Source organism: Osmia lignaria, chromosome 12, assembly GCF_051020975.1.
Source record: "Osmia lignaria lignaria isolate PbOS001 chromosome 12, iyOsmLign1, whole genome shotgun sequence".
NCBI classification, from domain to species: Eukaryota; Metazoa; Arthropoda; class Insecta; order Hymenoptera; family Megachilidae; genus Osmia; species Osmia lignaria.
In genome coordinates, this window is record NC_135043.1 from 11,110,200 (window position 1) to 11,122,650 (window position 12,451).

At 33.9% G+C, this 12,451-nt stretch overlaps 2 protein-coding genes across 10 annotated transcripts in view; one reads left to right on the plus strand and one right to left on the minus strand.

Annotated features, from left to right (window-relative positions):
* Nrx-1 (neurexin 1) overlaps nucleotides 1–12,451 on the minus strand; it is a 183,001-nt gene that overhangs the window by 20,710 nt on the left and 149,840 nt on the right. For all 8 annotated transcript variants that reach the window (XM_034337131.2, XM_034337129.2, XM_034337130.2 and 5 more), the window contains 3 exons: nucleotides 9,068–9,361; nucleotides 8,108–8,286; nucleotides 6,562–6,733 (listed from right to left, as the gene is read on the minus strand). In XM_034337131.2, the coding sequence (XP_034193022.2) occupies nucleotides 6,562–6,733; nucleotides 8,108–8,286; nucleotides 9,068–9,361 (645 nt within the window). The remainder of the gene's footprint in view (nucleotides 1–6,561; nucleotides 6,734–8,107; nucleotides 8,287–9,067; nucleotides 9,362–12,451) is intronic.
* On the plus strand, nucleotides 10,259–11,372 carry LOC117610126 (uncharacterized). Of its 2 annotated transcripts, none has more exons than XM_034337140.2 (2): nucleotides 10,259–10,402; nucleotides 10,690–11,369. In XM_034337140.2, the coding sequence occupies exon 2, from the start codon at nucleotides 10,725–10,727 to the stop codon at nucleotides 11,322–11,324; it is 600 nt and encodes a 199-aa protein (XP_034193031.2). In that variant the 5' UTR covers nucleotides 10,259–10,402; nucleotides 10,690–10,724; the 3' UTR covers nucleotides 11,325–11,369. The 2 variants fall into 2 exon arrangements, with proteins under 2 accessions (XP_034193031.2, XP_034193032.2); XM_034337141.2 differs by having other exon boundaries at nucleotides 10,280–10,402; nucleotides 10,693–11,372.

Here is a 12,451-nt window from a genome sequence, read left to right on the forward strand (position 1 = left end):
CTTTTTCATCAGAGTTCCATCGGGCGTAGGAGGATTTCGTTGGGTCTCTTCATCAATGAAAATTATTTCCAAGATATAATAGTTACCTATCATAATATCATTTATCAACCCTCTTATTTATTAAGTATAAATAAGTTTCAACGAAATTACAATTATTACAATATTTACTGCATCAATTGGTTAACATTTGAACAACGGAGTTTGGGTCAATCGAGACTAAAACTTACGAAACATTACGAATGCTACTAGTAATATGGGAGAGTTTTTCTAATCAATTTCTTTCTAATCTTAGAAAGAAAATCTAAATTAATAGAAAAAATAATTTTCACACTGCAATTAATTTCCTGCAATTGCAGTAAAAATTACCTTCCACTGAAATATTTATTGCCACATCGAGTCTCATGATCTCTGTAATTTGCTGTATACGATAAAAATGATAGACGGCGAGCTGGGAATTCTCATCTGAGCGCATCGAGGACACGCGTGTGTGACACGCATGAGAGAGGATATGTGACTTGGGGACACGCAGCCCTCCACATATGAAACAGAGCAGCAGGAAGCACGAAGAGGAAGTATTTCAACTCAACGTGGGTCGTCGTCGCGATGTGTGGAAAAGGGGAAACGGGACGGGTTTCGAGTAGAATACGAGGCAATCCCTGGACGAGGAAGTCCTGCTTCCACGTGGGAAAAAGGTCGAGAGATTTCTAAGTTGCCTTGAATTTCTAGAGAACAAGATACCAGGACCTGGAGGAAGGATGTTGCCTTTTACATCAAAATTTATATCATTCATTTGGGAGAGCCCACAGAATCATTTTTCTTCCAGTATTTAAGGCACTCTTTCTTTTTCTAAACAAATAATGTAGAAATAAAATTTTCAATTCTGTACCTATTTTCTTTCAGCTGTCTGAACTATAAAATATTAATATAACAAACAGTTACTTTATGGTTTTGAATTCCAGCTATTTGTGCCTGCTATAGAATACCATACGGCAGATTAGAAAAACATGAAAGATTGTCCCAAAGGGTTCAGGATGATCTAGAAAGCTATCAGGGTAACAAGGATATCAGGAGTTCTGTTACCTGGTAATCAGGTCAATGTGGTTGAAAATAGGGGTAGAAAGGGATGGAATTAGGGCCTTGGTATTGTTGACTCAAAGGGTTAATGCGACAAAGGCTGGAGTTCTGGGTGAATAGGACACCAGGAAACATAGGAGGCGTTGACCATGGGGGAACCCTTTATGGAGATCCCTTTGTGGTTTCCAAGCAATGGCGGTTTACTCCAAGCTCATGTTTAAACGTTACACTGTAATTCTTGCAAAATTAGGCGCAAGAAAATATTTAAATTTAAAATAGTAATTAAGAGAAAATGTAATGCCAAAGGCCCCGAATTAATTTGTAACAGAATAATAATTTGTTTTATTAAAAAGAAAAATTAATATTTATTCAAAAAGTTTTTATTTCACAATATAAGTTAATTTTTTTTTTTTTTAATTAAAATCCATCCCGCTATATATTCATAATAAATTCCATTCCAAAGTCAAGTTAGAACACGAACAAAAGCTATGTGGCTTAATACACCAGGACACCATGAACCCAGAGGAACGACGTTTCATGGTCACCATGGATATTTTTCTGTCCGTGGCGACTTCAAAGTATTAAATAGTACAAGATTCAGTTTCATCGCTGCTATTCAAGTAATTACGAATCGTGAGTAATGGTGTTAATTGGTTGAAACGTAAAGGGTTAAGGGGTCCACGTCGAAGGTCGTACCACTTAGGGGCAAGGAGAACATGATGGAAGAGGAGGAAGAACCCGTTTTTCGATGGTGGCCACCGAAACCCTTTCACCACGCCCAAGGAACATGGTCATGAATTCAGAATGGCCGACCTGGTACCATTTAAAATTTTTTTCTCAAATGATTACGATACTTTATTGAAATCATATTCTTGCGCCACTTTTTTAATTTACGGAAGCACAGAAAAATATTCAAATTTAAAAGAGTAATTAAAAAAGTGCAACACGAAAGGCACCTAATTAATTTGTACACTTTATATTTGTCTCTTAAACGCATTCTTATATTTCCAACATGAATACCTATCCTTCCAATCAAAAATAAAACTTAAGTATATCTCAAAAGGCTAACGAATCAGACTTAAACTTTGTATAATAGCAAAATTCTTATACGTTCAATTAATTAGTTATTATAAATAAATTTTTTTAAAGTTTTGATAACATAATTGATTTATGTAGCATGATTCTAATTTAAATGTTCTTAAGAAATAATAAAGAATAGGTGGTGTTTAAATGAAATGAAAGGATATAAGCGGATGTATGGTCAATGGCCATCATAGATTCGTTTTGATGTCAAACGGAGGAGCTACGCATAATTTGATAAATTTAGCTACCAGGCTAATATGTTTGGCGTGGAGCATGCCCCTCTTCCTGCCTTTTATGCAAGCAAATTTATTCTAATTAAATCAAATTAGATGCACCCCTCCCCACTTTTCTCTTTCTCTTTCTCCGTTTTCATCTTGCTTTCACTAACGTTACAACGCACTATTCAGTCTGTTGTGTTATTTTATAGGGAATACCGGTATACATATAATATAGAGTATATAGTTGTGACAGGAAAAGAGTTGCATTTTCTGTATGCACTATTCACATTAACGTCCCTATTTTCCTTCATCCAGATGAGCAATAGTGAAGAAACACCATAGATGACGCCATGATTACCAGGACACCATCACCACACAGAAAGAGTCTGTACGGTATCAATGGGGAAACTCGAACAAAGTTTGTTTAAGAAAAATAATCATAACTTCTGGAAAAGATATATGCATATACATATTTATCCTCTTTCTAAAGCGAATGGATTCAAACGTTTCCATTTATAAACCAGGCTGGTATATTTAATGAAATGGATTAACATCTAATCGAGTATTAGGAGTTTAGAAAGTTGGCGTAAGTATAGAAGAAAATTTGTCTAACCTCGTCGGACAAACTGTTGACCGTTCTACTTTTGGGGATGTTTCATTAGGAAATTATGAAGCAAAGATACGAGAAATTAGAGTGTGGACCTTTGTCCCGTATGCATTGTACGAGTTATGACCAAATACATACTTAGTTTGTATTATTCTCTGTATATAAGAAACAGGGGCAAAAAGGGATACTACGCACGCATCGACTGACCCCCTAGTTTTACACGAGCTTGAGGTAGCCTGGGGTCCACCGCACGCACCTGCCTAGGAATGTTCCAGTTTTTGGTGAACTTTTATCAGGAAACCATGGAACAAACCGTTCATATAAAGGGTTGTTTCTTTTTTCAAAACTCGCCCGTTGTATCTTGTTTTTTTAAACGAGCATTTTTCCATCAGGAAACCATGAGACTGGTAACGTGGAAAGGAAAGCAGCTGGGAAAATCTTTATTCCCCTCTAAGCTTTTCTTCTTTCTACCACGCGCACGAGCTCTACATTGCTTGCCTTTCGACTAGGGTTTCAGGAGAACACGGAAGTCCGGAAAGTTCCGGTTGGAAATACGGAAAATCGCGGAAAATTGGCAGACGGAAAGTCACCGATCGGGAAAACATAAACGGTGGAAAACGTGAACGATTTTCCTACGGTGAAACTCCGTGGACTTGCTTCGTCTCTCAGAATGAAAATATTCTTCAATGGTGAATTAATCTTGGGAAATATCGTTATTATTATGGTGTTGTAATGTTGAAAAGTTTGGCATGGAGCATGTTTCTGTACTTATAACGAATGTTCCTCGAAGTGATACCAGTATTTGTTTGCTTTTCGCTTATTTTTCAATCAGGGTAACATGTACTTGTAGTAACTCTGTAATTCGAAATGATATCTACAAGAATAGGCTAACATGAGCGAAGGAAAATTTCCAGTCCCGTGGAATCTATTGCAGTGGCTGTTTTTTGGAAAATTAGCACTGCTGTTTTTTAGATTATATTAGAAAGAAAATTGCTTTTAGTATGGCAGTGAATGTATTAAGCCGCGCAACGGTGCGTATTCACTTAGCTTCATTTACGAGCGGGAGGTAACGCGTTAATTGCTTCTGAGGAATTTATAGGGGTACCAAGTAGCAAGGGAGCAAAAAGGTCACAGAGAAATTAAGGGAGAAGTGACCGTTTAATGGGTGCGCCAATTATCTCCAACTTGGCTATTGGGACCACAGTAAAATGCTGGAGGTGGACTTTTCTTGATGAGTTCTTGATGAATTCTTTTAATTAAGGAAAGGTATTGTACTTATAACATACACAAGTGAGACGGTGGACCATGGAGAAAGCCATAATTTTATTTTCTATATTGTATAAAATTTATAAATTATAATTTCAAAGAGAATCTTACATTGTCTATTATTTCAGCCGTCCAGTTTCATTTAAATTCATGGCACTCACTCTCTTCGACCATTTGAAGTCAGTAGTCCAACAAAAGTGAAAGAGCTTCCCGAAGGACAAGTGTATTAGGATTCTATGTTGTTTCTAAGTTTTCTAAGCCCTTTCTAAGCCAAGCAAACGATAAGGTTAGTGACATTCGAGTAGCCTGGCGAACGGAAAGCAGGATCTTCAGAAGGTACGATAAACCGAATTCAAATAAATCAACTATATCCTCTAACTGGAATCTAATAGGATAAGGTGCTTAGAAGTTTGCTTGCACAAAGCGGAGATTAAAAAAAGATGAGCGACAAAGCCACAAAATATTAGAGCACCAGAAAGACGAGAAATTGGGTGATGGACGAAAATCGTCTTAGAAAAAAGTGAAAGCCAATTACTGGTTCTTCTAATGCCAGGAGTTCAGAAAATCTAAGAAGATTTGGCCCATGGAAAATTCTAAAATGTCTCCCGTGATTTTCTAGCAGCTGAGAAAATTCTATTTGCAGATAATTAATATTTTGAAAGCTACTGCCAAGCATTTGTAAGTTTTATGTTTAATTGTTAAGAATGAATGGTTATTTAAGTTTTATCCAGAGGTAAAAAATGTACTAAATTAAAATAAGGGACTTCAATTTTTAAAGACAAATTTTTTTGTATGAAAACGACGATGAAAAAAAGAGTTTCGTTAACGACGATCGGTGGAATAGGATATTAGAAAAGGCTGGTTAGTAATACAGGAATGGTTGAAATTCTGTGACACGATTTATGGAACATGTTGAATGTCCATGAGCCAATTAACATGCCCTCGAGGGTTAGGAAAGCAGAAAAGATCCGAAGGTACGTTTCTGAAGGAACTTTCAAACCTGTTTCAAATTTTAAACCTGCGAACCTATTTTAGATTTGAATACCTTCCCACCCTTCGGTGAATTTAAGAAGTGGCACAAGAATATAACAATGATAACGATAATTTCAGTAATTACTGTCAATTTTTAAAAATAAATCTTGAATGAAAGAAAGAAAAGGCACGGAAATAACACAGTACACCTAATATTTTTAAGTGTAATTAGAAGTGTTCAAAGTAAAAATGTTCTTTTCAATCCCTCATACATAATGTAAGATACAACGAAACATAAAGCTGAGAATTTCACACGAACCTTGTAGGTTTACGTCAGAAGAAAAGTGAAAGCTTATTATGGTGTCTTTAGAAGCAGGGCAACAGGAAAATCACAGAGGTACTTTCCAAAAGTGCCTTTGGCCCTGATCTTAAGGGCTCAGTTCGTGCAACAAAGTTTTACAAGAAGCTATTTCTTCCACGTGCTAACTTACACATTATCCTGGAATGTAAGTTTTTCTTCTTATCACAGCAAAATTTAAAAACAAGTTACTTTAAAATTATAAATTTTTTACTTTTCATAATTAATGTTGCATTTGTTGCTAGAATTAAAATTTATATAAAAAAAACTATTTGTCAATTTTAATAGATAATAATTAATTTAACTAAAGAACAGCTTAAATTCACAAACCATATGAATTATAAATAAATATTTTTTGCATATAAATAAAAGTAAGAGTCATAATCAATTTTCCACGAATACATTGCTGACCAATCCCACGTGAATAGCATTGAAGAGATTGAGAACACATGGGATCGCTACATGGATTTCACTATACTACTGCAGCTGTTTCCCATGGTCTTGGGACCCATTGTAAGAGGGAGCTTATAAATAGGACCCAGAGGCCCTGTTCCCTTCAGTCGCTTTCCAACAACCGTCCTGTTCGTATCGTTTCTTTCGTTTCTTTACTATTAAATCTCGCGTTATTATAAATTTACTATTAATAAATAAACCAAAATTATTTCCCTTGCAATTATTAATTATAGTGGATCTCTTTGTTTGTTATATTATTTTTAGTGTTTCCCTTGACATAACGAGTGATCTTGAAATCTGTTTTCGAAAATACGGAATCGAGTGTAGTGATTCATTTAATTCTAAGCGTTAGAAAAATTTGAGAAACGATACTAAGCAATTTCGATGTTGAACTGTGAATTATGATCAATTTCTTGATGATTTATCCTTAATTAGTGTGTGAATTCATGCTGATTCACTGTTTATTACGATATCGCAGTTTATGATGTTGTTACTAATGGTACTAATAATAGGGAAGAATGATCACTTACCGGACGGATGATTGGACTGCAGATTGTAATCATCAACCTGTAGAGTGCTGTTTGCCCCTGTTCTAGTGAATCTGACGACGTGATATTGATTATCATTCACTTTCACACCGGCCTCACCAATAGGATGATCGTTCGTTCCCATGTTGTAAACGGCGAACACGTTTCCTTCCACCTGCAACATTATTAGCAGGATTTTATTAAAAACCATTCGGTGCTAGGCAATAGGGTTGGACTTAAGCGTGTCTGCCACCGCGGGCAAGATTTCTTTTCGAGCCTTCTCTCCTAATTATTCAATGATAAAATATGCATATACAAATTTTCAGACTCGAAGATGGTGCATATTTTATTACGCGTTCTTAAAAATAAAATTTCTAGCGCCCTTGGGTGTTTAGAATTTTGTGAAATTCCAAGTCCAATGGAAATTATTTTATTGAGCTATTTTTCAGATCACTATTTTTCTGATCTGTAGGCGTTTAATAGCTTATTATAAATATTTCGTTTATAACATCGTTGTACATTTGTTTTAATACACCGATAGACTGGCATAGATCGATTCGTCTGTTTATTCTAAGTAAAAAAGTATTAGGATAGCGTGGCAAACGAATGAGTAATTCTCGAGATATCTTAAAAAATGCTGTTACTGAAGAAGATGCTGAAACTATGAAAATGTTAATTGTACATGCACTGTTTGCACTTTAAAAAATCTAAGGCCCTACAAATGCAGTGCTCTTCGAGTCATTTATCCTTCTCCTTTAGCATTTTTCTGTGAATGCATTAATAACAGAGTTATGACCCTGTATATCTTCTTTTCTTATGTATCTAATTACAAATTCTATAGTACATTACATTAAACAGTGTTCATTTCCTCTTTAGTTAAAATAGATTAAAATAGCCTAAGAACTATTACTTTACATATCTTTGATTTTACTCATCAAATGGCTTTGTTATTGATAATACTAACAAAATATATAAAATTAATGTTTGTACCTACATATAATAAATTTTAATTTTACATTATACATACATTCTATTCAATCGTTTTTCATATAAATAATATATTTAAATCAGGACTTGGAATTTCACATATGTAATTCACATTCACTACGAATGAGCAATATCTAATTAATATATACTACAGACAAATACAATTTATAAGTTTTCCTACTTTGATAAATTGTATTTAGTTATGTGATTTATTAAATAAAGCTATATAAGTTAAAAAAGATCCTTACATGCCAAAATATTATCATATATTACTATCTTCTCTTACTAAATTATTTTTAGATATAGTTTAATAATTTTATGATTTAATTCGGGAATTTGGTAATTTGCTAATTTGGAATTCTGATAATTTAATAATTTGGTCACTTAATTTAGTAATTAGGAATTTTCTTCCAAATTTGTTAATGAAATTATATTAAACAATTTCCTAACCTAATCACCATTATTCAAAATCACATTTCACAATTTTTGAACAATTTCTTTCAGGGTCTTTTTCAACTTATCTCATTACTTATAAATTCAAATAATTCTTTTGATTACTAACAATTTCAATTTCGAGATAATCGTCGCTTGAAGCAGATTCTATTCTGAGAAGCACAGCATCGTTGACACTTGTAACGAAACCCAGGGCCACTGTGTCCCTTTTCATTTCCGGTCTTCGATCTGGGGGAAAGGTGTACGTAATGATTCCTCTTCCGGCTCCGAATTCATACGCTACAGCTTCTGTAACAAAGTAATGGTAAATTATTACTAACGGAATATTAATTACTAATGTGAGAGCCGAAAGTTGAGGGTAAATCAAGGAAGAAAGATACTTTTTATATTTTACTTTCCGAATTCATAAAAGTACGGGAAAATATTCAAATTCAAAATAGTAGTTAAAGGGTAAGCTAGCATTAAAATAAAGCTAGATTATTCAGCTTTATTATGTGTTAAACAATATAGGTCAAATATGTTACTATTATATAAATCCCTACGATTTTTGATTATGAATAATGAAAAGCAATAAATCAGATACGCTTTGTAGATATATTTATCACGAATCTGGTAACCACTATGGTTACTTTCACATTTTTCGTCATTTGCATGCAAACTTTAAGTAATAATAATCTGCATGTTGATGCGAAGGGCTGATAAAAGTTGATAATGAAACTTTGTTGCATTAATATAAATTTCGATGAAAAAATATGCAAATATTGGAAGAAATATTAATCATTATAGATTTAATCAGCTACAAAGTAGAATAATAAATGATGCTTATATTTTCTGCAACAATATTGTGATAATTATTAATTAAAAATATTTTATCTTTATTTCCAACGATAATACTTATATCAGAATAAGTTTCTCTAATGACTAATTAAAAATTAGAATTTTTTAATTGAAACTTTTAATTGGAAACGTTAAGCAAAGTGTTTTATTATTAAACAAAAATAAAATGTATAAGGTGGCTCATTTTGATCTATTCGTAAATGCAGAAACTTAATAATATATTTATATTCACCTTCGTTACACGTTGGTCCGATGAAACTAGTCATATCGCAATCACAGGTGTAACTGTTCCATTGTTGCACACATGTGCCATGGTTTGAGCACAAATCATGGGTACATTTCTTTCCAGGATGAAGGTTAGTGAACATGTTACATCCAGATTCCACTAAGGAACTTGGTACAACAGCGTCGGAAATCAGATTGGTGCTTTCGCCGCTGAGATCCAGCGAGGCGAGACAACCTTCGAAACCGTGTCTGCTGAGTATTTGTTTTGGTAGATGGCCATATTGTGATTTCTCCACACCCCCTGTAATAATATACTATCGGTTATATGTATCTTTTCAAAAAACACAATAAGAAATAAATTGTTATCGTGCACAATGTTAAACGATATTCGAAAAATATTACAGGTCGTGAGAAGATAAAATAATATTTAACCGAGGTTTTAAAAGATTGAAATGTGAACTTATCGTGAGAAGTAAAATGTTATTTTACACTCGATTACATTCGATTAGACTCGAGGAAAAGTAATACATGAAAGCCTTGAATTTTTATAGCCTCGCTTTTCTTATCCTATCTATGTATATCCTTTGTGTCGGAATTGTTTGTTCATATTATAAGTAATTCTTCAATTGTTATTTTACTTGTTTCTCACGTTTTTATTGCTCATCCATGAGTTAAATAATCGTTTTATAATACCATTTAGCGACCAATATTCTTATCTTTTGATAATATTGATACAATCATGTATTTTATAGATCCATTGATTACTATGTTTATAATACTGCTCTGATAAAATTATCTGCACATATGCGAATAAATTCATGTACCTAAATAAAAAAAAAATCCAAATCTTTCTGATTTATCTCAATCAAATAACCCACAAACTTCTAATCTTCACTACCTAGAACCATATCCTTCTTCCTGTCTACGCGATAAATGCTTGAAATTCGCGAAAACTTATTCTCATGGTCAATAAAACCAACAAAATGTGTCACATGAAACCTCGTAAAACCATTCGGGAGAAACGATATCCCCGAGTTTATGTATTTTAATCATCGTTGATCGTGGAAAGAACGCTTATCACCGGCGGCAGTGGTTCTTTTTATCGAATCGTTTTATCATCACATGGCGTTCGTCTTCGTCGAATTAAAAAGCGTGAAAATGGACGAAGTGGGGAATTTGCTACAAGGTGACATAAAATTGCTTATAAATCTAATCTGGTTCGCGGAAGAGGAGTGCGGTTAACAGCCGGATACGCGTTTCATCTGTACTCGCTAAGCTGAGTTGCGAACGACAGTCGTTCATCGCAGATCCTTCAGTTAACTCGTTCTTTAAACGATCACTGGTTAGTAGTGTATTTCACTCATTGAATATTGTGTATGCATTCATCTTTCTTCTTTTCATTTATCTATGTAATAAGTGTTGTATCGTTGAGCCAGTGATTATTGTGCTTTTTTAAATAAAATTAACTAAATTAGTTAACGTCCCTTTTTAAATGTTTTATCTCCAATTTTATAACTTTCATAGTAAGAAATACAAAGGAGTAATTTTGTTCATTTAAAGTCATACTTTTCCAGTTACCAAAATTTCAGAGACCCCGAAAAATAAAAGTGTTCATTTATTTATTTACAGTAGTAATCAAAAAGGATTTATCTTCGAAACCTACAATGCCACATTTGGCCACCCTTATTTTCGCTCTCTTCATCCTACAATCTGCAACAGCTGTCCAGAGTAGGACACATCGTTCGCCGGAAATAGACGGATTACCATATCCTCATAATCTACCAGAAAGTCTAAGAATCGTCCCTCATGAAATGTCACCAATAATTGAGTACAAAGTAGCAGGTCCTAATAATAACTTGGGAATGGCTTCTTATCAGTCATCGCAGCCAAATATCGAGGACAGAGAGCCATCCACTGATCATCTGGCAAATCGTGTGCCAGATAGTTGGAGGGTCATCCCACGTCAAATGGAACCACCAAGGATTGAAATGCAATTGATAAAAGAACATGTACCAAAAACCGGCGCAAACTGGGTCAGCCTTGAATATACATTTTCGGATAATTATGGAAATTCCGAACCGATATCGGAGCTTCGAAATAATGCTAACGGAAACGATGGACATAAAGTATCTCAAAGTGAAAACAGTCGTAAAAAAACCAGTGGCTTGGGACTTGGTTCTAGAACAATCGTCAACGTCCCTTTTAGACCGTGTCCACCCGGTCAGAGAAGGAACTACAAGGGAGTCTGTACAAAAGTTTATTAGGCCAATATCCAAAAACAAATTTACTTTTTTTTATGAAATAAATTAATTCACAAAATACATAATGTCTTCTCTTCATTTCTGACTCAATATTATCATTGATATGTATTTATTTATTCAATGACTCCCTGTTCGCGTTATTACGATATATATTCGTCGATCATGAATTCCCAGACCTTATCTCAAAGTTCAGTCTATTGATAAAAGCAATCATTGCTTCCTATTTACAAATTGATAGGCGATTTTCATGTTTCGTGTTTATTAAATTAAATTAAATTAAATTAAATTAAATTAAATTAAATTAAATTAAATTAAATATTTTACTTTATAATAATAGTGTAATTTTGTTCCATGTATATACCTAATTAGCAATGAGAGGTTGCGTGCGGTGGCAATTAATTAATTACCACAAAGCATAGTCATTACTCGGTATGAAGTAATACGTAATGACGGAATCTTCCATTTCTGACGCATCATAAGTAACACGATAAAAATCAATGAAATGTTATGAGAACACTAAAAGATTATACTGCCGTTCTGTAGAATTAGCTCAATTGTCTAAATTAACATTTCGAAATAGTTATACGACATCTCTTGTCGTATGAGTCAGGTTGGAGGTTGGTAATATTTTGATTTAAAGAAATAGAAATTGACTGTTATTGCAACATATATACGATAAATGTTTCGAACTCGTAAATAAATATCCCTCTATCCTGAAAACCTTTTGCCAAACAAACCTATTCGCGAGCATAATAAAAGCAGCGAAATGTGACTCGCGAAGGCTTATAAAACTATTCGTGGGGAACGACGTTCACGAGTTCGTGAATTCTAATCGGTATGGATCGTGGTCAGTTATCAAGAATGACGATCGTTCGTTTTATAGTGTTAAAAAGACACGAAAGTGGAAAGTGGATGGGGAGTGAGTTTCAAGGCGACAGAAAACTGTTTATAAATCTAATGCGGTTTGTAGAACCCTACAGTTAAAAGTTTTCAGCTTGTGCTCGTCCATGTTAATTCTTTTTTTCTTCTGTTAGTCTTTCGGTTAGTTTCTAATTATTGGCGTATCTAGGACATATTTATGGGGCAGAGGAAATATATAGAATTTGATAATTTGAGAATTTAGAATTTAA